Source organism: Catharus ustulatus, chromosome 4, assembly GCF_009819885.2.
Source record: "Catharus ustulatus isolate bCatUst1 chromosome 4, bCatUst1.pri.v2, whole genome shotgun sequence".
Lineage (NCBI taxonomy): Eukaryota > Metazoa > Chordata > Aves > Passeriformes > Turdidae > Catharus > Catharus ustulatus.
Genome location: NC_046224.1, coordinates 19,971,534 through 19,997,678, shown reverse-complemented (window position 1 = coordinate 19,997,678; position 26,145 = coordinate 19,971,534). Strand labels below are relative to the sequence as shown.

Sequence of the window (26,145 nt, the reverse complement as noted above, 5' to 3'; positions counted from 1 at the left end):
CCCCCGCCGCCAGGCTCGCTGGCCGCCCCCTCCCGTCTGCACCGCCGCCGCGTTTGCTCGCCCTGGCCGGCACTGCAGGCCCCCGCACCGCCGGGCTCCCCCACGCTGCTGGCCCCAATTCTGCTGGGCTTCCCCCGCTGCCAGGCAGCCCCACCCGCCGGCCTTCCTGCTTCTGCCATGCTCCCCTGCACTGCTAGCCCCAGTTCTCCCGGGCTCCCCCGCCCTGCTGGCCCGGGCTCTGCCGCCCCCCCTGCCCCGCCCTGCTGGCTCAGGCTCAGCCGCCCGCCCCCCACACTGCTGGCCCCGCCTCTGCCAGGCTTTCCCACCTCAGCCGGGGCCGGCCGGGCTCCAACTTGGCTTGGGGCTGCCGCGGGCTCTCACTTCTGTGTTGGCAGCTTTTAGAATATTGTTCATGTATTAGCCACCCTCGAATATTAGCCGCACTTCCGGGTTTCCACCAAAATTTTGGTCAAATTGGTGCGGCTTGTATTCGTGAAATTACTGTATCTTCAGGCAAAAATAAAAATACATATTCCCAAATGAAATAATTACTGTCTCCAGCAGCAGGAGGAGCAATTCTGTCCTGGAGAGTATCTTCTCATGATCTTCGCTTGGATTCTTGCTTTTTTTTTTTTTACTTTCATTTTTTCTCTGTAATTTATTTTCTATGGGAATCTCACTGCCCACTGATTCCAGTCACCTCTGAGACTGCTAGTCTCAGTTCTGTCTATCCATGGTTGTCTGGAGGGCTTGTGGAATTGTGTCCTCCAGTTTTTCAAGAAATGACCAAAATAACTGCTGACTTGATGGTGCTGGTGTTAGTACTACTACTAGCAGGAGGCTGGACTTTTTAACCTTCACAGACCCCTTCCAGCCTACATTTCTTTGATTCCATTTTATCATCCCCTGTATGAGATCTCCAGTAAGTAATTGAAATAATTAATGCAGTGTCAGAGTGTCCCTGTCTCATTGTTATACTAGAAGTGCTGATTTGGAAGATTAGTTCTCCTTTCATGTAACTGAGTGGTCTGAAATTTCTGACACTCTGTGTATGGGATGGTGCTGATTTATACCAGCTGAGGGTATGGCAGTCAAAGTACATTTTAATTTTACTGTGTCTATTGTATGCTATTCTGTTTTGTTAACAACTTGTATTAATATTGTAGGAAACATGACATCAAAATGATTGACAAATTTTGGTTGGTTTTTTGGTTGGTTCTTTTAATTTCTAAAAGAAAGAAGTTAACGCATACTGTTGCTCCAAGCAAATTCTGCTTCTCATCTGCTGAAGCATACAATAGAACAGGCAGCTTTTATTTCAGGCAGTCATAGCTCCCTTTGGTCCAATAAATTTAAAAGCAAATGGTTTATATGTAGGTCCTTTTTTGTATCTCAACATTACTTTTAAATAAAATTAATTAGAAAAAATTAGAAGTGGGGAATATTCTTTCCAGTCGAGAGACCTCAAAGCAACATTGTTTTGTCTTGCTATTCACTGATAGGATAAATGTATGTCACTGCCAAGAGTTCTGAGAAACTACTGGGCTTCTAACTCTCCCAGTTCTGCTTTGTGAAAGGGATTCAGCCATGCAGCCACTGCAAGGACCAGAAGATATTATATGCCAAGTGTAGGACTGATAACATATGGAACAGTGCAGTTACAATATAGGAACAGGATTCCTCTGCATCAGTACAGAGCAGGAGGAAATGCATACTGCCTGGAAAACAGAAATCTCTGTTATACCTGACTGGTAGCAGGTAAACTGAAGGGTGCTCCTGCACTCCTGAAGTACTGCTAGGCTGTGATGGAGGTGTTGGCCTTGAGACAAGGAGCAGGTTGTGGAAGACAGGGTCTGTACCTTTGCATTTACATGTGAAGTGGAAGGTGGTGCAATGACAATTGGTAACAGTCTCTGCTTGAGATCCCTATGAAATCTTACTGTCTTAGTGTCCAGTAATCTTCAGCAAACACAACCATGCCTTCCCTGTTTGTTTGTTTCACTCAGCTCAGAGCACATCAACAGAGCGTTAACACAGCCAGATGTTACCTGCTCTGCTGGACTCAAGCCAACTCATCCAAAAAGCATGACCTCATTAGCACTGTACTGGGCCTGAGCTTGATAGCCCACTTCTCAGTGGCAATTATTCTTTCAGATTCAATACTGCACTAATGTGATGGGATGTTTTTTATTCTGCTTGGAACACACAGGGAAAAGACCTGGAGATGGATAATGTGTAGACAGGACTCAGATGTCTTGCTTTTAGCATTCTGTAAAACCATCTAGCAGCATCCAGGTGTTTTTGTAGTTTAAAGTAGTCCAAAATAATGCTTTGCCATAAGTTGGTGTGCCTTTTTCTTTTCTGCATGGATAACAGTCCAAATGTTTCCATCTATGACTGCTTAGATAATCCCACTGCACGCTGCTCACATGTATCAGATCACCACACTGTCAGTACGAGCTGAAGAACAACCTCGTGGTTTGCCAAAAATTGGAAATTGTCATTAGTAAAATAGTTTTACCTTGGCAATGAGAATATTTATGCAGGATTTCAAAACAAATACAGATGCTTCTTTAGAGAAAAGGTCTTTTGAGGGCACTGTATCAGCAGTTCTAACCACGAATATTTAACAGTTCTAAATTTTCACATTAAGTATAATAATCATTGCAATTTCTCTGGTTCTTGGTAAATATAACCACAATTTTATTCAATTGCCAAGTGTATTTCGGAGGTCTATTATTTTTCCTTTTCACTCACTTCTAATAACAAACTTTTTTGTATGAATACTTGACCATGATATAGTTAAGTCTTCTTTGTGTGGGACAGGAATTATGTTATCATAATGTGCTTTCCTTTACTGTAAAGAATTCTGTTTCCTTACATTTGGTGAGATAAATACAGCTGTGAGTTTCCTAAGAATATAATGAGAAAAGTTCTGTGAGATTCCAGTCCCCCCCAGCATCAATAATGTGCAAATTGCAAAGGCATTATGGCCTTTACCTATGAAAATAGGTCTGGAAAAATCTAAAAGCTAAAACATACTCAGTTGTTTCCCTCCATGAAGTAATCCCTAGATCATGTCTGGGACTGAGTGTCTCTGTGAAAGGAATTAATGATTTGTTGATGGTCTGTGGAGCTTTTGATACACATAGAGTGCTGAATCCTCTCTCTTTCCATCCAAAGTTCTCAAATGGTGGGGATGCATATAACTTTGGCTGTGGCTATCTCCTGCTCAAAGAACCTTTCCTTACAGAGGTGATTGAGATCACATTGGCATGCCAGGTTTTTTACTAGAGGCCATGAGAAATCATTGAGAACTCGAATGGCCCTGCCTCTGTTGGCTCCTCCCTCTGTGCGCTGAATGGGCAAACAGCTGAAGAAAGGAGAGCTGCTGCTGGGTTGTTTACACAGACAGGGGTAAGCAGCTTCCCCTCGGTGGTGGAGGATATGGCATGGCTGTGGTGTTTCCAGCTGAGACAAAGATTAGTATGACTTCAGAAGGCACAAAATGAACCCCAATGTTTTCACAGCTATGGATGGTTCTGGCCACTCCATTTGGACAGATACATTAAGGTAGAAGCTGCTGAGAAAGGTGATTGTAAGAAGGAAGTTCTGGTTTATTAGAGAGCAGTAAAAGAGTTTGGCTTTTGCAGTCTCACAAAAAAGCTGAGAAAAGGTTTATTACTAGTTGCAGATAAATGAAAAGTAAATTCCAGGGTGGAAAGCATCTATGTAAATGAAAAGATAATGAGCACAATCAGAACTTAGTAGAAGCTAACCATTATTGTGTTCATGTAATAAATTAAAAGATTTGGTGCTGGTAGACAACAGGTTTTCTGGAATAGCCTTGACTCTCACAACAGTGCACATAAAATAATGCTTCACCAGTTTTTAAAAGGGATTAGATTATATGGTACCTATGGTTATCAGATGACTTTACCCAGTGATCTGGGGCATACTTCCTATTTGTGTGCAGACTAAGATGGATTTTTGCAGAGCATTTCCTCTCACTTGGAAATCAAAAGGAACATGTTTGGATTAATCATCTTTATTGGCCTTTTGACTAAAATTTGAACATCAATTATTGCAAGCCCACCTTTTCCCTGTGTTGTAAAAGTACATAGAATCCCATACTTGCTTTTAATGGTGGTTAAATAATAGAAATTGTTGGAATAGAGGGAAACATCAGAATATTGTCATTTTCCTTTCTCTATGCCAACTAAACTTTAAGTAGAAATGGAGATAACAGCTTTGCCAGTGAGCATCACTCAAAAGGGGGAAAAACTCTTCATTCCACATTCACTGAGTAATGTAGGTATCTTAATGAATGAATGTTAAATGTCTGACAGCCTGGTCCCAACTAAAGAATATATCCTAGAGCATTTTCAGGCTTCTTACTATTCCTTACAGAGTTGTGGATGAGATGCCACCAGCTCTGCTATGAACCAGGTACAACAGAACTAACAGGTGGAGTGTGAACTCAGATTTTCCTCAGACTTTTTCCTGCATGACAGAACATCCAGGGAAGAATTTCCACAATTCTGCACTTGATTTAGTGCCTGAAGATATGAGAGGAAATGGGAAGCAGATTTGATCTTTGTTTCTTTTTCTTGGCAATTTTTATTCATGAAACACTCTCTGTGCCCCCTAATCCAAGTCTTCCTCTGCTGATCTCACTCTCTTCTCTACAGTTGTTAGAACAATGGGATATACAATTGTCTTAGATTAAGAAGTTGCTGTGCTAGCTAAAAAGTTGGCACCACATCTTCTATTCAGAATGCTGCATACTGGTGGTGTCTGTTCAGATAACCTCTAGCTACAGTTGACTAATACCACAAATGGGGAAAACCCCAGAGAAATAGGAAAATCCCTAACTGTTTGTGCATTGTGTAAGTATGTTTTACTTAGGCTCTTTGCCAAAGAAGATATGAATCAAACATTCTCCCTGTATAGGAGTAAAATGTACAATCATGTTCAGGATCTTATTTTTGCATAAACGATGCCCTCGGCGTTTGTGAAAGGGGAAGAAAATTTCCATTCTGGTTTTAGGGTTATGTTTTTCTATTGCACTCATCACTGAAAATTCCTGAAAACAAAAGATATAGAAAGTGGGAGAGGAACTTGGTTAATTCGAGTTATTCTTTCAGACAAATGGTCTCCTTGGACTGTTTTGCAAAATGGTTGTAAAAGAAAATACCAGCCCCACCCACTTGGTATTGTACAATAAAAAGAAACACTTCTTAAAAAGAAATTGGGCTGTGAGCAAATGTTGCTGTAACTGGCAAGTGTTTGTACAAATATTTGATAATTTATGTAAACCTTCCCAACAGCTCCTCACCCAGAACACAACTGAATGCCCAAGAATGACAAAACATCTCCCTACCAGAACAAAAGTCATAGGAGGATACTTCCCTGTGGAAAAGACAAAAAACTGAATGTAAGAGTTCAGATGATAGGATTCCTCTATGCAATAGTGAAAACTAGTAATTAATTAGGATAGACTAAAAGATATAAGAGGATTTCTTTATCATGCCACAGCCTGCAGAAGTGGGAGTTTTGGTTTTCCCCCTGCAATATATACCATTTAATTACTTTACATTCAGTTTTCATTTTTCAGGTGTCATAACAGGGCAATGACCTTCTCTAATTAAAAGATGAAATCTTCTGATTTTTGTGAGATTTTTTTGTTGTTGTTTAATTCAGATTGATCTTGATTTTTTAAATGTAATTTTTACACTAAGGTTGTAACCAGGAAGAATGGTTAGAGAAGTTAAAGATGCTGTTCTAAGAAATTTTGACTGGCAATTAGGAACTCTGTCAAACCACCTAACCAAAATATTTTCAACAGTCTGGCTGTGAAATGGGAAGTTAAAAATATGGAAGTAATTTGCTGAATGATCAGCCTCATGAGAGATTGATTTCTTCCAGTAAATGACTGAGAAATTAGTTGATCCAGTGATTGGGTTTTCTCAACAAAAAAGTGACCTCCCTAACTCACTCTCTTGATTTTTCACAGTCTTTTTCTATATTTGGCTATTCCACTTCCTAGGGCCATAGAGAACCTCAAGTAAAGTGACTCAATTCAACTTTTCTTGCAGCAAATTTCTGCAGGATTTAATAAGAAATAATTCAAAATTAGGACTTTGAAACAGCAGTTAAAAGTCCAGTAATTTTATATGAGCTGGCATGCTCCACTTCTGTTGGCTTAGTGTCACACTGACTAATTCAGAAAACTATAGTCTTGTTTGTACTGATGGATGTGCACTGGGAGCATCACCAAACTACCAATGAAGCTTATTTTGGGGGGAGGGGGACAGACACGGCTAATAAATAACAAGTATTTCTATGATACAGCAAAAATTAGGTCTTATCAGTTACTGTTTTCAGTTTTTCATGGGGATTTGAGGAAATTATAAAACCATTTAAATAGAAGTATCTCAGTTTTAGAACAGCTATGTAAAAAAGTTTGGTGTACTTTGTAGAACCATAGAATAGTTTGGGCTGGAAGGGAACTTAAAAAGTCATCTAAGTGTCCTGCAGGGAGCAGGGATAGCTCCAACTGGATCAGGGTGCTCCCAGTGCCATCCAACCTGGCCTTGAATGTTTCCACTCCCCTCACTGTAAAACATTTTCTTACTTATGTCTGATCTAAATCTACTCTCTTTTAATTAAAAACCGTCATCTCTTGTCTGCTTGCAACAGGCACTAATTTGAGTGTCAATGTATTATGCTATAGAAGCAGCCAAAACAATATCTCTAACAATGTCACAAATAATTTTTCTAATCTTCAGTCTATGACAGTATGTAACCACTCTCTGTTTTATTATAAAGTCTAGTTTAAAATACCACCTTTTACGCATTTGCACTTTTTTGACTCATAGTAAAAAATTGGCAATAGTAAAAGATGACAACTTCTGTCCAAAAGTGATTGTTAAAAAAGAGAAGTGCCAAAAGGACAGAAGAATGAGATCTGATACAGGTTAGACAGTGGTCACTGGTTTTCTAAAGGCCTCCTTTAAGAAGAAGCTTATTTAGCTCAAATGAAAAGCTGTCATGAAGGAGAGGACACCCTTCTCAGGTACCCCAGGCAGCTGCCACAGGGGAGTGAATATGCTGCCATTTCTCACCTGCAGCAATAATACAGTTTTGCTCTTCAGACTTTTTTGTGATGAGCACAGATTCTCTGTGGATGAAAGCCTTCTGGAAAACCAAGCAACAGTGATTTTATGACGTGCTAATGGCTTGCCCAGGCTGTAGCCTCTGTGTTTTGATTCAAAAACTTCTAAATGTCCACCAGAAGAGTTTTGCAGGCTCTAAAACTCATGGATTGTTGGTTTGTTGACAAGATCCTAAAGTGTTTTAAAAGTCTGAGCTGCCATCCCATTTAAGAGCAGAGGAGACAAGGCAGTGCCTGCTACTTTTGTGGGTGTGATAAAAGTATCTCTGTCAACAGGACGCTGCTTTTAAAGGAAAGAAAATGGGAACATATATTCTAAATGCAAAAGAATACTGGCATAAGGGCTATGCCAGAAACTTGAATGCCAGAACAGCAGCAAACAGTATTTGCTGGCTAAGGAATAGCCTTTCTTTAGAATGTCATGCATAGCAGTCAAAGTAAGATTTGGTTTTTTTGTACTTTACAAAATTTTAGTGTGTGGTTAAATGTTTATTTTACTGGAAAAATGGATGTAGTCTGTCTGAAAGATAGCTGGAAGCTTGTTAAAATCTCAATGCCAGGTTGACTTTGCCTCTTACAAAGACACTTTCCCTTGAACACAATAAGTACTGTGGCTGAGTAATTTAATTTTCAGTGTTCTAAGCCAGATGTCAGAAATAAAAAGTCTTATTTCTAGACTTCATTTGCAATTGCCATAATGCTTCCTTTCTAGTGGGATCTTCTAAAAATCATATAATATTCAATAATGTTCTAGATATCTTCCATTATAAAACTGTTGGGTTTCTTTGCCCTGGTGTGAACAAATCCATTGTGGAGTTTAATGAAGTAATGCATAAACTCTTGGTCAGTAGGAATGGCAGTACCTGATAAAACGATGTCTTTATTTGATGGAACTCTTATACTTGTTAGAACAATTACAATTACCTCAACAGAAATACGTGAAAATAAGGACAATGCTGATCTTGTGTCCCCATGTGTATCAGGCTGTCATATGCAGGCCTGATGTCCTCTTCCACTGCATTGGAAAAACATTTTTTTGACCTTGAAAATTATTTCTGTTGTGGACCATGAATATATTTACCTGTTTAAGGTATGTTTACTTATGTACAATGATTGAGCAATATTTATTTTTATTATTACCTCAGCTCTTAAAATATTTTGTTTCTGTTTGCAGGGGATTCACTGTAAAAGCAAACCTTCTGGTGAGTACACATCATTCACAGTTTTACTATGTTTGTTTTTAAAATAATTTATTAAAGATATTAAATCCACTATCCTAGTGACATCAGATCACTGTCATGACAGGGTATTTACCACCAGTTCTTTCATAAAAACATTGTAAATTGGTAGGTTTTGATTAATAATAGGTTAATAATGACAATTGCTTTGTAATTTTCCTTACCATAGTGAAGGAAGGAGATTTTGCTAAGTAATTTTACAGGTTTTTATTGCTTTTAGTAATTGCTGACATTGCTTATAGTAATAATAAAGGGGCTTGAATTACCTGATCTCTGAAACTTCCCTCAGTCACTCCTCCACTGCACATAGTCATTTGCAGGGAAGCACGGGGCAACTGCCTCACAGTCTCTTCTGAGAGGACAGGCACAGTCCCCTCTGAGAGAACAGTCACAGTCCTCTCTGAGAGAACAGTCACAGTCCCCTCTGAGAGAACAGTCACAGTCCCCCCTGAGAGAACAGTCACAGTCCTGCCTGAGAGAACAGTCACAGTCCCCCCTGAGAGAACAGTCACAGTCCCCCCTGAGAGAACAGTCACAGTCCCCTCTGAGAGGACTGTCACATTCCCTGTTAAGAGGACAGTCAGTCCCCTCTGAGAGGACCATGCTAGCTGGAGGCTCAGCTCTGAGCACTGCTGATCTCCACAGTGCCTTTCCTGAATCCAGTGGCAGTGAGTACTTAGACAGGGAGAAGATGTGATGCTGAGCTCAAGCATGCTGATGCTATGGCATGGGGCACAACCTGATTTTCAACTGGCATGATTTCCTTTCTCAGAATGCATGGCATTGCTGATGTGGAGAGAAAGAATACGTGTATGGAAGGGATGCAGTTCAAAGTCCCACCAGAAAAAAATCTCTAGTCTTCTGCCAGTCGGCAGAGTGAACCTTTTGTGGCTGATTCAAGGGTTGTGAATGAATCTTGTTAGCATCAGGCAACTGAGCTGATAGTTGCACAAACTATGTGGAAGGTAGAAGAAGAAACAGGGTTGTTGTCCCCCTGAGCAAGGGCTCTGTTAGCTGAAGCATGCCTTTATGTCCTTGAGCAGTACAGGCTGAGAAAATCAAGCCGTTCAACCTGTTCTCAAAGGGAAGAACACCCGAAATTCTGTGGTTATATGTTAAAATCTGTGCTGGGTGTTACACAAATGCAGATCTGGATAGTGGAGACTCACAGGTACCACGAGGTGGTGATTCATTCCATCCATTTTAGGACAAGGAGATTTATATGCTGGGAGAGAGGCAAGAGGGCTTGTCACTCTATTGACTGCCAAAGTTGCACAGATCACAGACACAGCATGGGAGTCATCTGGTCCAACCCCTGATGCAGGGACACGCAGATGATGCACATCAGATAAGCTAGATGTTTCACTCTTAACTGGAAGGGCACTGAAGGATTTGTAAACTAAAGATTCGTATCTTTGAAGACAAAATGCATAAAGGTGGTGGTAGGTTTTTCAGTGCTGTCTGAAAAAACTTATCAGCTATCTTCAACACAGGTAGGATGACTCAGCCTTACAGGGGTGATGGAGAAGCATTTCTTGTCTTCACCCAAATTCACTTGTGCAACAGTAGGTGTATACTCCTTTGCATACTTCCCTTTCTGTATTATTATTTTTTAAATTATTTGTTATTTGAGGTAAAATTACCTTGAAAGACCTCAACCCTATAGCAGAGGACCTTTGCAGTAGTAGTTTCTCTTAGCCACAACAAAAAGATATTTCCTAAAATTTGCATCCACCACCTCAGTAGTATTTGGCAGTGTGGCTTTGACTCTGCCTTCTTCCTCCTGCTCTTCTAGACTGTTAGGTAGCACATAAGAACTACTGTAGTATTTGAAATTCACCGTAATATATCTATACATTGATTTCAAAGTATTGATGATTTAAAAAAAATTACATTTTCAGAAAATGTATTTGGCACAGTATATCACCGTGTTGTTCAATATCCTTGGAAGTCTGAAATGTTTTCTGAACACACAACCATGAAACCCTTTTAATTTACTGTGCATTGCAATCTATTGTGAAAGAGAGGCTGTCAGTCTGAAATTTAATCAATTTCTTAATTGCAGTAAGTACTTTCAAGTAGTGAATTTTGGTACTTATTAACTGAAGTGCACCATGTGATTATTGTAGGAGAGCATATCTACTTTGTTGATGAATTTTGTTGAATCATCCTAATGAACAGATGCAGCAGATACTGTGGTAAATCATATGCAAATAGGTTTGAAATACTACTGTAATTTATACTCATGGAATGATATGCCAGTGAAGCAATTCTAGTAGGCTTTAGAGATGCTCACAGATTTAGCACTGTCAGTATCCTTAAGTAGTTCAGATTCTTACAATACTTGTAGGGAAGACATATCAGATAAAAAACCAGTTAGGATTTTCTGTTGGGTGTTGTCCCAGTTTTGGTATTAATAGGTTTTTTCTGCCTTTTTTTTTTTTCCCTCCATGCTCTTCTCCAATTTCATCTTCTCACCTGAGGCTTCTAATTATCCATCTATTCATTTCTATTGTGTTTTCATTTCTTGTCTCTGGCTTCTATTATCTGACTGTATGCCAGGTGTGATTTGCTGTCATGACAGTTGTAGGTTGATTGCTGCATCATCAGATTAAAAAACTTTATCTGCTGTGGTTGAGCTGATGGCAAAAGTACAAGGAAATGTCTACATGCTGAATAATAAGTGTTGGTTTCTTTATGCCTGGGCTTATATGTGCCCATAATTAAGGAACCTTTTATTAAAACAACAATTCATCTCTCATGTAGGGCTAATTACAGCTATTATTCATAAACATAAAATTTAGGTAAGATTTACTCAACAGATGGTTTATGCAGCAAGATGTATCTTTGTATCTTCTGGGGTATAGATAAAACTACTTGTGTGAAAAGGAAAACGGGGTGTGTTCCAGAAGAAAATACCTTAAGGGGGGATTAAAAGATGATAAAGAAGGAATTAACTGAAGAATTAGTCAGAAATGAGTCTCATACTGTGATGATTTATGCAATGAAAATTATTTTCTGTCAGGTCATCCTTGTATCATGTATTTATTGTAATCCAATGCTAGCATCCTCATGCATGATATGATCTATTTAAATTATTATGAATGAGTTTTGCAGCATGTTTTGCAATTCTTGAAATCTATCATAAAATTAATGGAAAAAAATCCAAAGGGAAGTGCAATATAATTTTATTCAGTGTACTACATATTCTCAGTTTTAAAGTAGAAACTGTTCAAGAACAATGTCTGCTGACAGGACAGCAGAGTGTGTATCTGTCTGATGCTGATCCAGTGTCAGAAATGCACCCAGGCTGACTTAGAATTCTCGTGAGATAGTTCCAATCCTGTGACATCTGAAGATGTCCTCCGGCTGTAATAGCTAAGGAAAAAATTCAACTAAGTCATGACAGTTCCCCCCCTAAAAAATACAGTCAAATAATATGGTCAAATACACCCAAACAGAATGATTTATAAGGAACTGTCATCTATCTCTCTTCTATCTATCTACGTATCTCTACATACATTGCTCTCCCCTTAAATAATTTCTATGCAGACATAGGAATGAGCTAGGTTGTAAGCCTGGATCAAGAAATTTACACCAATAACCAAAACTTAAGCAGAAACAGTTACTCTCAGATACCATTGGGTATCTACAACCGCATCTCATATGATGCAGTCAGGAAAATATCTTCTTGAGCAAAGAGAAAGAGCTCAAAATAATCATCACTTAACACATTATTGGTAATAGTTATCAAGTAGTTCTGCAATATGATAAACTCACAGTTATTAGTGGGTGGATTTATTGGGTGTTGTACAATAACTTTCCATCCTGAGATACCTTCAGGATTATTACACCACTCATTCTTTGTCCAACTGCTGTACACTGTACTTCTGAGGGCTGTCTCATCTCTGTGGAAATATTTATAAATTCTTCAAAAGTCAATGTACTCCAACTACTCTTAAAGCTTTATGTGTATATTTTGAGTGACCTGTGCTTTTTCATTGGTTTGCATAAATTGTCTTCTCTAGCTGCCAGTATTTATTTGGATAATTTAACTGCCAGTTGAGGTAAAGTGTCCTTGTTTTCGCATGCTTTTCCACTTGTTCATATCAGCATATCCTGTTACCTCCAAAATAATGTTAATGACACAAAACCAGGCTACCAGAGTGGAGATTTGGGTGTGAAGGGTTTGTCTCTTCTGACTGTATGTACTTGATATGTATCACACAGGATTTATTTGTTCTGGTACCAGGTGTGAAGGCACTTAAAGTCTGACAGATTTAACAAAGCTGCCACATTTCTGGCAGCCTGTCTTCACATCCTGCAGTATCAGTATCTAATCCTTGACAATGGGCTTCAGCTGCAACTGGACACTAGAAAAATGAGAAGCCCAATATAAGTTCATAAATAAATAACTGATTTCTGTGTAGGGCAACCTGAGAAGCAGAAAGAGATGAAACATGCTAACTGATGAGGTTTGGGGCCTTAAGACTGTTTTTCCTTTTTTACTAGCCTACAGTTTTAGCTCTGCAAACCCATTTCCTAAGGCTTTGGAATACCTAGATTCACTCGGGGAAATAGAAGACATAGTAGCTGTGTTCTGTGCCTACTGATTACTGTGTTCTGTGCCTTGAAGAAGGCCTGGACATTATTCATTCTGCTCTTCTTGTTCTGGTCTAAAGCAGAAGGAAATCCTGTAGGTGTAAGGTACTCTTCCATGACTAGGAATGCAATGGTGCCCTCTTGTGTGAAAGTGAAATTTTAACAGCAATGGAGACCATCAGAAAGTCCTAAAATTGAAGTGGTATTATGAGAGTGCTCACAATATACAGGTAATGGTTTTGAAAGCATTTATATAAACTTTAGTTTAGCCATGATCTAGCAGGTCTAATTAATTGAAAACAGTGTTAGTCTAGGTGTGTTCTGCTAACCTTAATTAGAAGTGTGATTGTTTCCTCTTATGGGTTAACGTTTCCCTAAGCCTAGAAATTTATTCCAACCCCCTACATTGCCAGTGAAGCCAAGTAGCTATGCTGGCCATGTGAAAGTCTTAGGTAAAGTACTGGCTTTGCTGGTCAGTGGTGACTTTCTTACTGATTTCAGGAGCGCTGGAACTTCCCCTGTAGTGCTTGCTTTCCCCCAGACATCCTGTGTGCAATGAGTATTTTCTGTCCTTGTGTTTGCACTTGCAGGTGGGATTTTTAACAGCTTCTGCCATGATGCTCCTGCATCTTTATCTTCTATGGTACTGAAAAGCATGAAGATCTCAACAGTGATGAAATGTGTCCAAGGAAGCCCATGCTCTCTTCATTTAAACATTAAAGGAACGCTGAGTTTGGATGGTAGGAATCAGCTTTGCTACTGAGACCTTTCTGTTCACTTTTTGTTTATGGCCACTCAGCCAAAATTTGTTCCACATTGTAATATTTGGGACCAAGCTGTTTTCATGTAATGTTATCAGAAAAATATTTTTGTGAAAGCATTTTACTGTAAAACAGGATGAAGTCGTGACCCTTCTCAAGTGAATAAGAACTGTGGTAATGAATTTTGCCTTCCATTGTAACACTTGTAACTTGTCTTCTGTCAGTGCCCCAAGCACACAGCCTCCCTTTTCTTTCTTGCTCTCACATCCGTGCAGACACACACTCTAATTCTGTCTGCTCTGATAATCTGGACATGAGTGACTGCCCCTACAGAAGGAGAAACAGTTCATTCATCTGAATTTGCCGTTCTGCATTAAAATAAAATGAAAGTACATGAACTTCCTGTGGATAGTCTATTTTTACTAACACCTTGCCATTAATGTGTTTCAAATTTTACCATTTAGATATTTCATAGTTGCTTCACTCAGAATTAATAGGTTTATTTTTAAAATTTGCATAATTAAAAGTTCATTTATAGCAATCTGTATTAAATTCTTGTTCCTGCTCCCATGTGTGAGTTTTATATAATGTCCTTTTTTTAGCAGCGATAAAATACATGTGCCTTTCACTTAGAAGGAAAGCTTATGATATGGTGTATTTTAATTTATGTTTTTGATTTTTGCAATCTGTTCCTAACTCATTTCAGAGAATGTCCGTGGGCTGGAAATATGTTCTTTTTCATTGGACACACAGCAATCTCAGTGCATAAATGTGAGATTCACTAGGAAAAAAAGCAAGATACTTAATGAAAAGAAGGTAAACTTTTTGGGGGGAGTAATTTTTCATTTAAATATTTACAAGCCTTTGGAAAAAAATATCTTCTGTATCTCTCCTATTTTTTTTTTCTTATTGACTTTGTGGAAAACTACAATGAAACATATGCTTCAGCATAGCCAAATGAAACTCCACAACAGAATTCCCTTTTACAGTATATAAATTCAAATTCCCACTGTCTTTGTGCTTCTTCTGCTTACCTTTTGACAAGGGAACCTGTTTCTGCAGAGCCTAATTTTCATATCAGTCTTGCTAACCTTCTTTTTGTGTCCTCCAAATTGTGTGGAAGCTTTTCTGACTCCAGTGTCTAGGAAGAACAATGCTAGATTTTAAGTGCATATTGCTTCAGCCTAACCATACCAATGGAGTTTACACATCTAGAAGACAGACAGGTACCTAAGCACTTGTGCTCATCTGTCCTAAGCCCTTGTAAGGGGCAGTATTTATTATTAAAATTTGCAACTGAGGAAAAACAAGAACCACCCTTGACCAACTGTTTGAAAGGCATGAATGTTTTTGCAGTTACTGGTGGATAAGAGTTGCTAATCCTGTACAAAATGTGTTGCTTCATGTGCTTTGTACACATTACACTGATTGCACATGTGGAACAAAATTCTCCCAAACTGCAGTTGCAGTTTGCACTTGGTGTCACTTGATGATGGAACATCTATCCCTATGGGCAATGCAGAGTCACCAGCCAGCAACCATCAGCTTTTAGGCAAGGCAATTTTATAGGCAAGAGTCAACAAACATATTTAACAAAATTTTCCTAGTTTCAGTTCGGTGACTAAAATGGTGACATAAGTCATCTTTTATTCTCCAAATGCCTTTTACCAACATGAAAACCTATATGGAACTTAATAGTTAAGTGATAGCAGTGAGGGAATGACCTGCTATAACTGGGCCTCAGCTTTTGTTTCTTAAATTACTTTCTGTCTCATAAACTCTTTCCATTCTGCAAATGTCTGTGCTTGTAAAATGCCTATAGACTGGGGCTTTTGATATTTTTATGCTTTTAGGATTATTTGATACCTTGTAGATATTTGGATTTCTAAAAATGCAGGTGATACCAACATCCTGGATTAGAAATAATGATACTCTTTGAAATCTTGTTGTTAAGTTGTATCTGCTTCTTTTACATTCCTAATGCTACCTTATTGACTGCTTAACGCTGCTTTGAAATGTAAATATATCTGAACAAAGACTATTTCTTTCTTAAATATCTTAACCGAAGGTTTTTCTGTATCTGGAAGTCATGTGTGAACTCGGTTTTATAAATGTTTTAAACAGGTACAGGTAGAGTTCAATTGCATTGAAGTCAATGTAGCACAACACATCTATGTGACCATGAAAACTGTACCACATTACTGTGAAGTCAAGCTGAGCCAGCAATACTATGTTGAAGGTAGGAAAACATCTTAAATCAGATGCTTTTCAAGAAATACCTTGTAAAACAAAAAACCTGAACCAAAAAAAAAAAAAAAAGGCAAAAAACCCTCATAGGAAAAGCACATCCAAATCAGGCTGTGGGATACACTGACCTAACTGATGGCAGATCACATATGCCAGGACCAGTTTACATTTCAGTGATTTTTTTTGTTAGCAAGTAAAGGTCTTGCTGTAAAACCTAGAGTTTATATCAAAAAATATATAGAAAACTGAATTTACACTATGCATTTGTCGCTGTTGCCCTTGTGATTGGCATGTGCTCTTTCTCTGCCTGAAGGTTCAGCCCTGCCTGCTCTCTGTGCCTCAGATGGAGATTCTGCTTCTCTGCATGGGTGGCCCAGCTGTGGCTCAGCTTCAGAAGCTGAGAAAAGCTTAATAAGAAAGTCTATAGAAATTTATTTTTACTTTAATTATTGAACTAGCTGTTCTATAGCCTGTTTACATGTAACTGGAAAAGATTAGGCAGCATTTTTCCATGTTTTTGGGGTGAAACGCCCCCACATTATTTACAAATTATGGCATGTGTATACAAAAATAGATTCAGCACCATGGTCCAACCAAGATACAGTGCAGAGAGAGAAGAAAAAAGCAAAAAATGATGTGAGACCCCTTGTTTGATCCTGTGCCTGGGATTGTCCTTCCCATCTCCAGGGCCCTTGGGTGGGTTCTTGCCCTTGGTGCAGTGTCATCCCTGCTTTATGGTTTGACACTTTGGTACAAGCAAGGCCTTTTTGTGCTTAAAAAGTCTTTAATTTTCTTGTAAATCCTGATTCACTATTGACGTATGTAAGTACTTTCTGAACAAAGAGGGGAGAAAACAAGGTTTTATGAAGCCCAGTTTTAAGACACATTACCAGGGTGAGTGAATAAATGAAAATAGGAAATATTTCTTGGTGGAAAAGAACTCTGTGGGGAAATTAAAGTGCTGCTCCAATACAGTGTTATGCAAGGAGGGGTGTAAGCAACACATGAAAAGTTGTTTTAATGTTCTTAAGAGTTAAGTTTTGGAGATAAAAATATCAGATGTTCAGAAACCACTGCCTGGCTTCTAATTCTGGTAAGCTCCCTAGGAGCTAGATAGCGTGTTTCTTTCTAAGGCTGGAGTCAGAATAGCAAAATTACAGAATTACTCATATCAGAGAAATGAGCCTGGTAAACAATGGGAACTGTTTTTCGAGGGAAAAGTAACCAAAATTAATATTATTACTCAAATTATTGCTAGGTTCTAGGTAAAGAAGTGTGGTGCTATATCCTCAATTGCAGCTTTAACTGCTGCTGAATTTCCCAGTAGAAACTCCAGACTGGGGAGATAGATCCTTAGGGCATATTGGGATATGATCTCTGTGTGTGGGAAGAGTACTTATCTTTTTTGCTGCTTATCTAAAAATGTATATAAATCTGCCTTTAAAAAGGGGGATGAGAGAGGTTTCCTGTTGGGAATCTATTGGATAATTTGGCAGTTTGTTTACACAGTTATATGAACGAAGCAGCACTGACACAAATTCTGCCTTCCACTTTGCAGATTGCAGAAACAGTGATGTGGGAAAATACATTCCAGCTTGTTCAGGTGAGCTGATCTATGCAACTTAGAGCTGTGAGATATTTCCAGTGACCTATACAATGCCATGTTGTCATACTTAAATGAGCAGGCAGAAAAAAAAAGATGATTTCCAACTACCACTACTTATAATTACCATGTAGTTGATAGGCAATGTTCTGGAAATGCATTTCTATGTATTTCTATTGAAATGGTACACACTAATGTTCTGGAAATACATTTCTATTGAAAATGCTACATGGGAGGTAAAGGTTTTGATAGTCTATTTGATTTCTAAACTTTTGGAAATAGATTTGTGTTCTTTTAATGCATTCAGATTGCTGGTTTTACGTTTTGTCTATAGATAGACCTCATAAATAGACTGAAATTAATTTGTCAAACTACTATACTGCTTTTGGCATACCTGTGAATATATGTATAAAAAATATTCCTTCCATATGTTGCATTTGTCTATCATAGTTGCACATATTCTCTGTGTAAGAAAATGACAATCTTGGGATAATCAGCCCTTACAGTAGTGTTAGTGTGTATATTTCAAATACTTGTACATAAACTACATAACATCCGAAGTGCTAAGGTTGAGGTAAAATTGGTAGGTGTCTTGGCCTCCTAGTTTTACAAGTGCTAAGCTAAGTAATATTGAATGAAAATTATATCTCATAAAAAAGAACATGAGTACTCTCAGGGTACAAAAGTAATAATAATTTCAAATATTCTAGGCAAGAATCTAGATGTTGAATTTCATCTCCATCAAGTTATGAAATATATTCTGTACCTTTTATAAATAGACAAAATAGATATTATAAAGGTATGAAGAAACAGATACAGATGTAATAACTTCATGCTTGGTTTTACTTTTTTTCAGCTGGAAAGTTAGATTATACTTTAGACAGGGCAAGGAAAATTGTGACAGTGAATGTATCCAACTTTCCCCGAGATCAGGATTATTACGTTCGCCTGTGCCACAAATGGTTTACCTGTGAAGATGTTGGGGCATTTGCTGTGGTGAGTTAAACTCACAGTGGTTTGGGGAACTGCTGGGGGGTGCCTTGCGGGTGGCAATGCTCATTAAGGTAATAGTTGTAGGAAATGCCATATATCTATATCTACTATATCATCTATATCTATCTATCTATCTATCTATCTATCTATCTATCTATCTATCTATCTATATCTATATCTATATCTATATCTATATCTATATCTTTCTATATAATCTGTATCACCTATATCATCTATATATATAGCTGTATCTATCTATATCATCTGTATCTGTATCTATATCTATATCTATAGCAATATCTACCCTTTGGATTTATTAAAAGTCACTTGCTGTCCTGGATTTATGACCATCTTTTTCATTTCAGATAAAAGGAAAGGAATCTTTAAAATCCGTTTCTCTGAAATATTCTCAGCTACTCCCTTGTCTTTGCATTGAGGTAATACAGTCTGGAATTTGGAATATATTTGTGTTTCTGATTAAAGAAATTTTATCAGGCATTGTGCTAAGAAAGGAGGAAAAACCTAAAGAGAAAAGGGCTCTAGACCAAGTTTTTGACTGAGGCTTTTTTTGAACATAGGATTACGTAAATGTAAGGAAGAGATTTTTTTAGGAAATGCTAATTAAAACATGGCAATCAGAAGAAAATGGGATAAAATTTACAATAATTTATGGCATGTGTTGTGTAATATTATTTTGACTGATTTTTCATAAACAGTGAAAAGACAGAGGACTTAATCTGACTGAAGGTCAGCAGTATTTGATATAATATTGCATGAGAAACTAAAACAGGAATTGAGGAAACTGAGAGTGAGAACAAGATTTGAGTGGTTGATAAGACCTGGCTGCAGGGCTATCTCAGCAACTCCTGTTGGATGGGCCTGTGCTGGTAGGGAGGTGATTTAAGGAGGACACTTAGAGTCATTCTCATATAAATGTTTTCATCAATGACATGGGCACAAAATGCAGAAATGTGTAATGGGATTTGCTGGAGCACAGTTGGGACATGCAATCAGAATGGAAGAGGGTGAAGGTGATTGGAAGAGACTAGAGATCTTCATACGTGACATAATTAAGGATGATGAAGTATAAAGTGCAAGTTCATGACTTACTCTGATAAAAAGAATTCTTGATGTAAGATGTGAGTCCTCATTTAGAAATAACAGTGGAAGAAGAAAGATCTGGGTGAAATAGTTGATCACAGAAAATTCTGCAATAGGATTGCTGAGCAAACAGATCGGAACTCCAAATAACAGAAATATTTGCTATGAATCTAAACAAATAGGGCATAGCAGTAGCCATGCACATATACTTGAAGACTGGGTTATATGTTAGTCTTCAGATTTTAAGGATGGATCCTTTACCATTGCCCAGGCCAGGAGACCTTATGTTATGACTATTAAATGTTTTGATTCCCCTAGAAAATAAAGGCACTGTAAGAAACTTAATGAAAATTAAGCTGGAAGACTTTCTAAATGCAATGGACCAAATACATGACTTAGAAATAGTAGGAATACAGTGTTAGAAGGGATCACTTTGGTTCAATGCCCCTAATGATGAACAACAAAATGAAAAAATAATGCAAAACTTATTTTAAAAAATTACTTCCAAAACTTTCTAACAAACACAGCATCCTTATCTTTGGTGGAAAAAATTTCTGTCACGTTCTACCCGAAATGCTAAAAACATACGTGTCTGACAACCTCTAACTGATGTCCACTGTTTGGTTGTAGGGCTGGCTGGCACTTCCAGATGCAAGGAGAATACAACTTTGCCCCTTTGAAAATGGCAAGTACTGCATGATTACTTTTTTTAGGAGTGATTTCAGCAGCTCCATTAGTATGACACAAATTAATCTACAGTGAAAATCATGTATTGCAAAACTTCTAGGAAATCATCATATTGGTTTGTTTAACTGTGGGTAGATGAAATAAGTTATTTTCAGACCAAATAGCTCACCAAGTTTATGCCAACATAAACACTAAGTAACTTTCGAGTCATTTCCCACATTTTCTTAAGTGACACGCAAACTGGCCAGGAGGAATAAAAAGTCAGCTAAGAAATGGTGTGAGAAGAGGACTACAAGGGGACATTTGAAGGTAGTCAACACCCAACTTAAAGGAGGGAGCAAGGAGTTGAAAAAGCAGACAGTTAGCTATATATGAGTGCCATCCTTAACAGGAAATTATTCACACAAATATTCCAGCAGCGTCAAAAATTGGTTTGAGATGACAGCTCAGAAAGAAACATAAAAACAGAAAAAGAAGTTGTCTTTATATGAAAGTACAGTAATTTCACGACTATAAGGCGCACCCTTTTGACTAAAATTTTCCCTCGAACCCGGAAGTGCGCCTTATAGTCCGGTGCGCCTTATCTGATGTACAAAGCGGCGAAATTTGCCAAACCGGAAGTGTGAGCTGAGAGCCGTGGGGGGAGCTGGAAGTGCCACTGCAGCCGGCTGGGGGCGGGCCCGGAGGCCCGCAGCACTGCCCCTGTCAGGTGGAGGCGGGCCAGGGGGACCAAGGCACCGCCCCTCTCCGGTCCAGGCAGTCCTGGGGCCTCATGGCTGCCGGGTGAATGTGGGCTAGGGAGGCCGCGGCACCCGCCTTCCCGGGTCCAGGCAGTCCCGGGAGCCCATGGCTGCCGGGTGAATGTGGGCAAGGGGGGCCGCGGCACCCGCCTTCCCGGGTCCAGGCAGTCCCAGGAGCCCATGGCTGCCGGGTGAATGTGGGCAAGGGGGGCCGCGGCACCCGCCTTCCCGGGTCCAGGCAGTCCCAGGAGCCCATGGCTGCCGGGTGAATGAGGGCAAGGGGGGCCGCGGCACCCGCCTTCCCGGGTCCAGGCAGTCCCGGGAGCCCACGGCTGCCGGGTGAATGTGGGCAAGGGGGGCCGCGGCACCCCCCTTCCCGGGTGGAAGCAGTCCCAGGAGCCCATGGCTGCCGGGTGAATGAGGGCAAGGGGGGCCGCGGCACCCGCCTTCCCGGGTCCAGGCAGTCCCAGGAGCCCATGGCTGCCGGGTGAATGAGGGCAAGGGGGGCCGCGGCACCCGCCTTCCCGGGTCCAGGCAGTCCCGGGAGCCCACGGCTGCCGGGTGAATGTGGGCAAGGGGGGCCGCGGCACCCCCATTCCCGGGTGGAAGCAGTCCCAGGAGCCCATGGCTGCCGGGTGAATGAGGGCAAGGGGGGCCGCGGCACCCGCCTTCCCGGGTCCAGGCAGTCGCGGGAGCCCACGGCTGCCGGGTGAATGTGGGCAAGGGGGGCCGCGGCACCCGCCTTCCCGGGTCCAGGCAGTCCCGGGAGCCCATGGCTGCCGGGTGAATGAGGGCAAGGGGGGCCGCGGCACCCGCCTTCCCGGGTCCAGGCAGTCCCGGGAGCCCACGGCTGCCGGGTGAATGTGGGCAAGGAGGGCCGCGGCACCCCCATTCCCGGGTGGAAGCAGTCCCAGGAGCCCATGGCTGCCGGGTGAATGAGGGCAAGGGGGGCCGCAGCACCCGCCTTCCCGGGTCCAGGCAGTCCCAGGAGCCCATGGCTGCCGGGTGAATGAGGGCAAGGGGGGCCGCGGCACCCGCCTTCCCGGGTCCAGGCAGTCCCGGGAGCCCACGGCTGCCGGGTGAATGTGGGCAAGGGGGGCCGCGGCACCCCCATTCCCGGGTGGAAGCAGTCCCAGGAGCCCATGGCTGCCGGGTGAATGAGGACAAGGGGGGCCGCGGCACCCCCATTCCCGGGTGGAAGCAGTCCCAGGAGCCCATGGCTGCCGGGTGAATGAGGACAAGGGGGGCCGCGGCACCCGCCTTCCCGGGTCCAGGCAGTCCCAGGAGCCCATGGCTGCCGGGTGAATGAGGGCAAGGGGGGCCGCGGCACCCGCCTTCCCGGGTCCAGGCAGTCCCGGGAGCCCACGGCTGCCGGGTGAATGTGGGCAAGGGGGGCCGCGGCACCCCCATTCCCGGGTGGAAGCAGTCCCAGGAGCCCATGGCTGCCGGGTGAATGAGGGCAAGGGGGGCCGCGGCACCCGCCTTCCCGGGTCCAGGCAGTCCCAGGAGCCCATGGCTGCCGGGTGAATGAGGGCAAGGGGGGCTGCGGCACCCGCCTTCCCGGGTCCAGGCAGTCCCGGGAGCCCACGGCTGCCGGGTGAATGTGGGCAAGGGGGGCCGCGGCACCCCCATTCCCGGGTGGAAGCAGTCCCAGGAGCCCATGGCTGCCGCGTGAATGTGGGCTAGGAGGGCCACGGCAACCCCGCTCCTGGCTCCAGGCAGCCGCGGGAGCCCATGGCTGCCGGATGAAGGCAGGCTAGGGGGCCGGCAGCAGCCCCGTTCCTGGGTCCAGGCAGTCCTGGGGAGCCATGGCTGCCGCGTGAATGTGGGCTAGGAGGGCCACGGCAACCCCGCTCCTGGCTCCAGGCAGCCGCGGGAGCCCATGGCTGCCGGATGAAGGCAGGCTAGGGGGCCGGCAGCAGCCCCGTTCCTGGGTCCAGGCAGTCCTGGGGAGCCATGGCTGCCGCGTGAATGCGGGCTGGGGGGCCGCAGCACCCCCCTTCTCAGGTGGAAGCAGTCCCGGGGGCCCATGGCTGCCGGGTCCAGGGTGGCTCGGTGGCTCGCGGCACCGCCCCTACCGGGTGGAGGCGGCCCCAGGGGCCAATGGCTGCCGGGTGGAGGCGGGGCCTCGGCCAGCAACCCCACGGGGTGAGCTGGGGGCGGGGCCTCACTGCAAAAAAAAAGTGCGCCTTATAGACCGGTGCGCCTTATCTGATCTACAAAGTTGCAAATTTTGCCGAATCCGGGGGGGTGCGCCTTATAGTCCGGTGCGCCTTATAGTTGTGAAATTACTGTAAGTCTTTTACCAGAGAAATAGAAAAAAGCATGGCCTACAAAGTGATTTATTGTGTTAAGTCCAATATTTTGATTTAAAGCACATGTAGAGATACCAGACTTATTAACGGTGTTGATTGCTGTCTGGATGTTTTGAGTAATGTTTTCCCTCTCTCTTTGTGCACAGATACACAGGTGCTATGGGACAATATTGTTTATAACCCATCGACACAAACCCTTGCTTGGGAGCCAGCCTGTCCTGTCCTTGTCATGGTTAACCTATGTAGGTTCACCAAGTCAAATGACTACTGTGAAGATATAGAGAACTCTTTCAAAAATTCTCCTGAGAAAGTAAGAGCTGTGTGGATTAATTCAAACTGAGATTGAAAGGCATCACCAAAGGCATAATGTGAAGAGCTAGACTTTGGAATAAGAGTAGTTGCAAATTCCTCTCTTCTTCTCTGATACTTAAAACTATTCATAGTCATAGTCTTTTCTTGCACATTAATCACATGATTTATTCAAAATAGACTGACTCATTATAAAGAAATAAAATGTGGAGATGACTGGGCAGCTCATAATGTTTGCTAAATTCTTTGGGGTAAATAGGATCTGCTTTTAATTTATAGTTCATGTCAGATTTCCTTTAAAGTAAGGGAGACAGACACATTGAGGGTACAACTCTTCTCATCAGTAGATAGGCATAATAGGTTGGAGGGATTTCTCTCTGATGGTACCACCTTCTTTTTACTGTCACAAGAGTCTGTTGTGATTAGATCAGATTTAGATATTTAGCATTTAGGCACCAAAATATAAATTAGATGAAGCTAAGTCTCTTTCAATATTTCTTGAGACATAACAGTACTTTGGTAGGGCACATTTGTTTTGTAATTAAAATCTTTCTGAAGTGCCTTCCTCAACCTGGTCCAATGTCCTGAAATTGTGGGTGCTTAGTTCTTCCAGCACTTATTTTCTCGAGTTGAGAAGGGTTTTCAGATGCATATGTCTTGAATGGCTTAACACTACAATCTGAAAACTGATGATACTGAATGTTCTGGGTTTTGGAGGTTCATTAGAATTAGTTTCATCACGAAAAGTAAGTTTCAGGCTTGCCTGATTGTGGAGAGAAGGAAGTAGACTTAAAGCAATAGTTGAAAAGGCAAATAAAATAAAACACAAGATACTAATTCTGAAACCTTTGGATTAATATTATTATTCTGATGACATGGTTGGGGAGGGGGTAAGGCTGACTGAAGACTATCGAATGTTTTTGTGATTAGGAACTCCTGGCCAAGCCTTTAGTGATTGTTCAGATTCATCATTTATGAGTTCCAACAAAGCTTTGATCTTGAAAAACAGATTAATTTAATTCTAGATGTCAGTGATCCCTATGGGATTATTCATCTGCTGGCAACAAATACAATTCGTTGCTTGCAGGAGTGAAAAAGAAAAAAAAAAAATTAACAAAATAAGACTAAAATGGGGTCTGGCTGGTAATGGTTATATCTGTTACCAGAAGAGAATCCAAATTTATTACAGAGTATGAGGGTTTTTCTGTATTTACTTACTACATTTAATGACTGAACATTAATATTAATCATAGAACCATAGAGTATCTTAAGTTGGAAGGGACCCACAAGGATCACCAACATTCATGGATAAAATGAATTCTCTTTTTTTTTTCCTCATTAATTCCAACAAGTTTGATCTTGAATTTGGTCCATTTATTGTACTGTAACCCTGAAAACCGTCACTGTAGTAGGCTGGAAACTACTGCAGATTCCTCAGATAGGGCCAGCTCTGTAAATCCACACAAGGCCACACTCTAATACTGTGCACATGTCCTGACTTAGGCATAAAAGCTGCATCCCTCCTTTTTACTGAGGCTGGGGCTTTCTCTGTCAATGACAACACTGTCTCCAGGCCTGAATAGACTCCTACAGAGCTACTTCCTGGGACACTGTTGTTATGTTCTCAGAAGTTGTTACAGGAAGGAAGTGTTTAGCTCTGTACTGTGCTCAGTCGCTTGAGTAACAGGGTTTATTTAGGTAGGATCACTTATATGTGTAGCAATTGTTTATACAAGACAAGGCTTTTCGTGGTGCAGCCCTTGGTGGGTAAACAGTCGTTAATCAAGAAAACAACATTTTGTGGATAGCTTAAGTGGATTTCTAAACTTCAGCCTGTGTTTCACTGTTCTGAAATACGGGTATGGAAAATGGAAAGATTTCTCAACTGATGGTGGAATACTTTTGGATGTATGTTTAAGTGTTCTGCTGAGTTGTTCAGGAGTGGCAAATAAGGGGTTGATACAAGATGACTGTGTAATCAGCATTTGCCCGAGCCACCATAGAATCAATTAATTCAGCTCAAATGGGTCAGGCTGACCATAAAAAATGCTACATGTTGAAGAAGCATGAAAAGAAGCAAACTATTCAGCAATCCAAACAGCAGTTGTTTCTAACCATTTTATATGATTAACTTAGTGGGATGTTTATAAAGTAAAAAAACCAGATTCCTTCTCAGTAATCAAACCACGAAAATTTTCAGTAGTTGATTCTGTGAATCTAGTTAATAAAACTAGCTAATGCTGAGTGCTCTGTCCTCCAGCAGGTTAAATATTCTCGTGTGGACACACACCCAAGACTTTGCATGAAGGTAAAGGAATTTCTTTGTAAAACACATATTAACTGCTCTTCTGTTTCTAAAATAAATGAACCAC

At 41.3% G+C, this 26,145-nt stretch overlaps 1 protein-coding gene across 1 annotated transcript in view; it reads left to right on the top strand.

The window, feature by feature from the left end:
• IL17REL (interleukin 17 receptor E like) overlaps positions 1–26,145 on the top strand; it is a 37,488-nt gene that overhangs the window by 1,649 nt on the left and 9,694 nt on the right. Inside the window, exons 2-11 of the mRNA XM_033057592.1 lie at positions 8,352–8,379; positions 13,608–13,757; positions 14,485–14,594; positions 15,903–16,017; positions 17,584–17,628; positions 18,485–18,624; positions 18,987–19,058; positions 20,353–20,407; positions 23,611–23,774; positions 26,034–26,081. Of these exons, the coding sequence (XP_032913483.1) occupies positions 8,352–8,379; positions 13,608–13,757; positions 14,485–14,594; positions 15,903–16,017; positions 17,584–17,628; positions 18,485–18,624; positions 18,987–19,058; positions 20,353–20,407; positions 23,611–23,774; positions 26,034–26,081 (927 nt within the window). The remainder of the gene's footprint in view (positions 1–8,351; positions 8,380–13,607; positions 13,758–14,484; positions 14,595–15,902; positions 16,018–17,583; positions 17,629–18,484; positions 18,625–18,986; positions 19,059–20,352; positions 20,408–23,610; positions 23,775–26,033; positions 26,082–26,145) is intronic.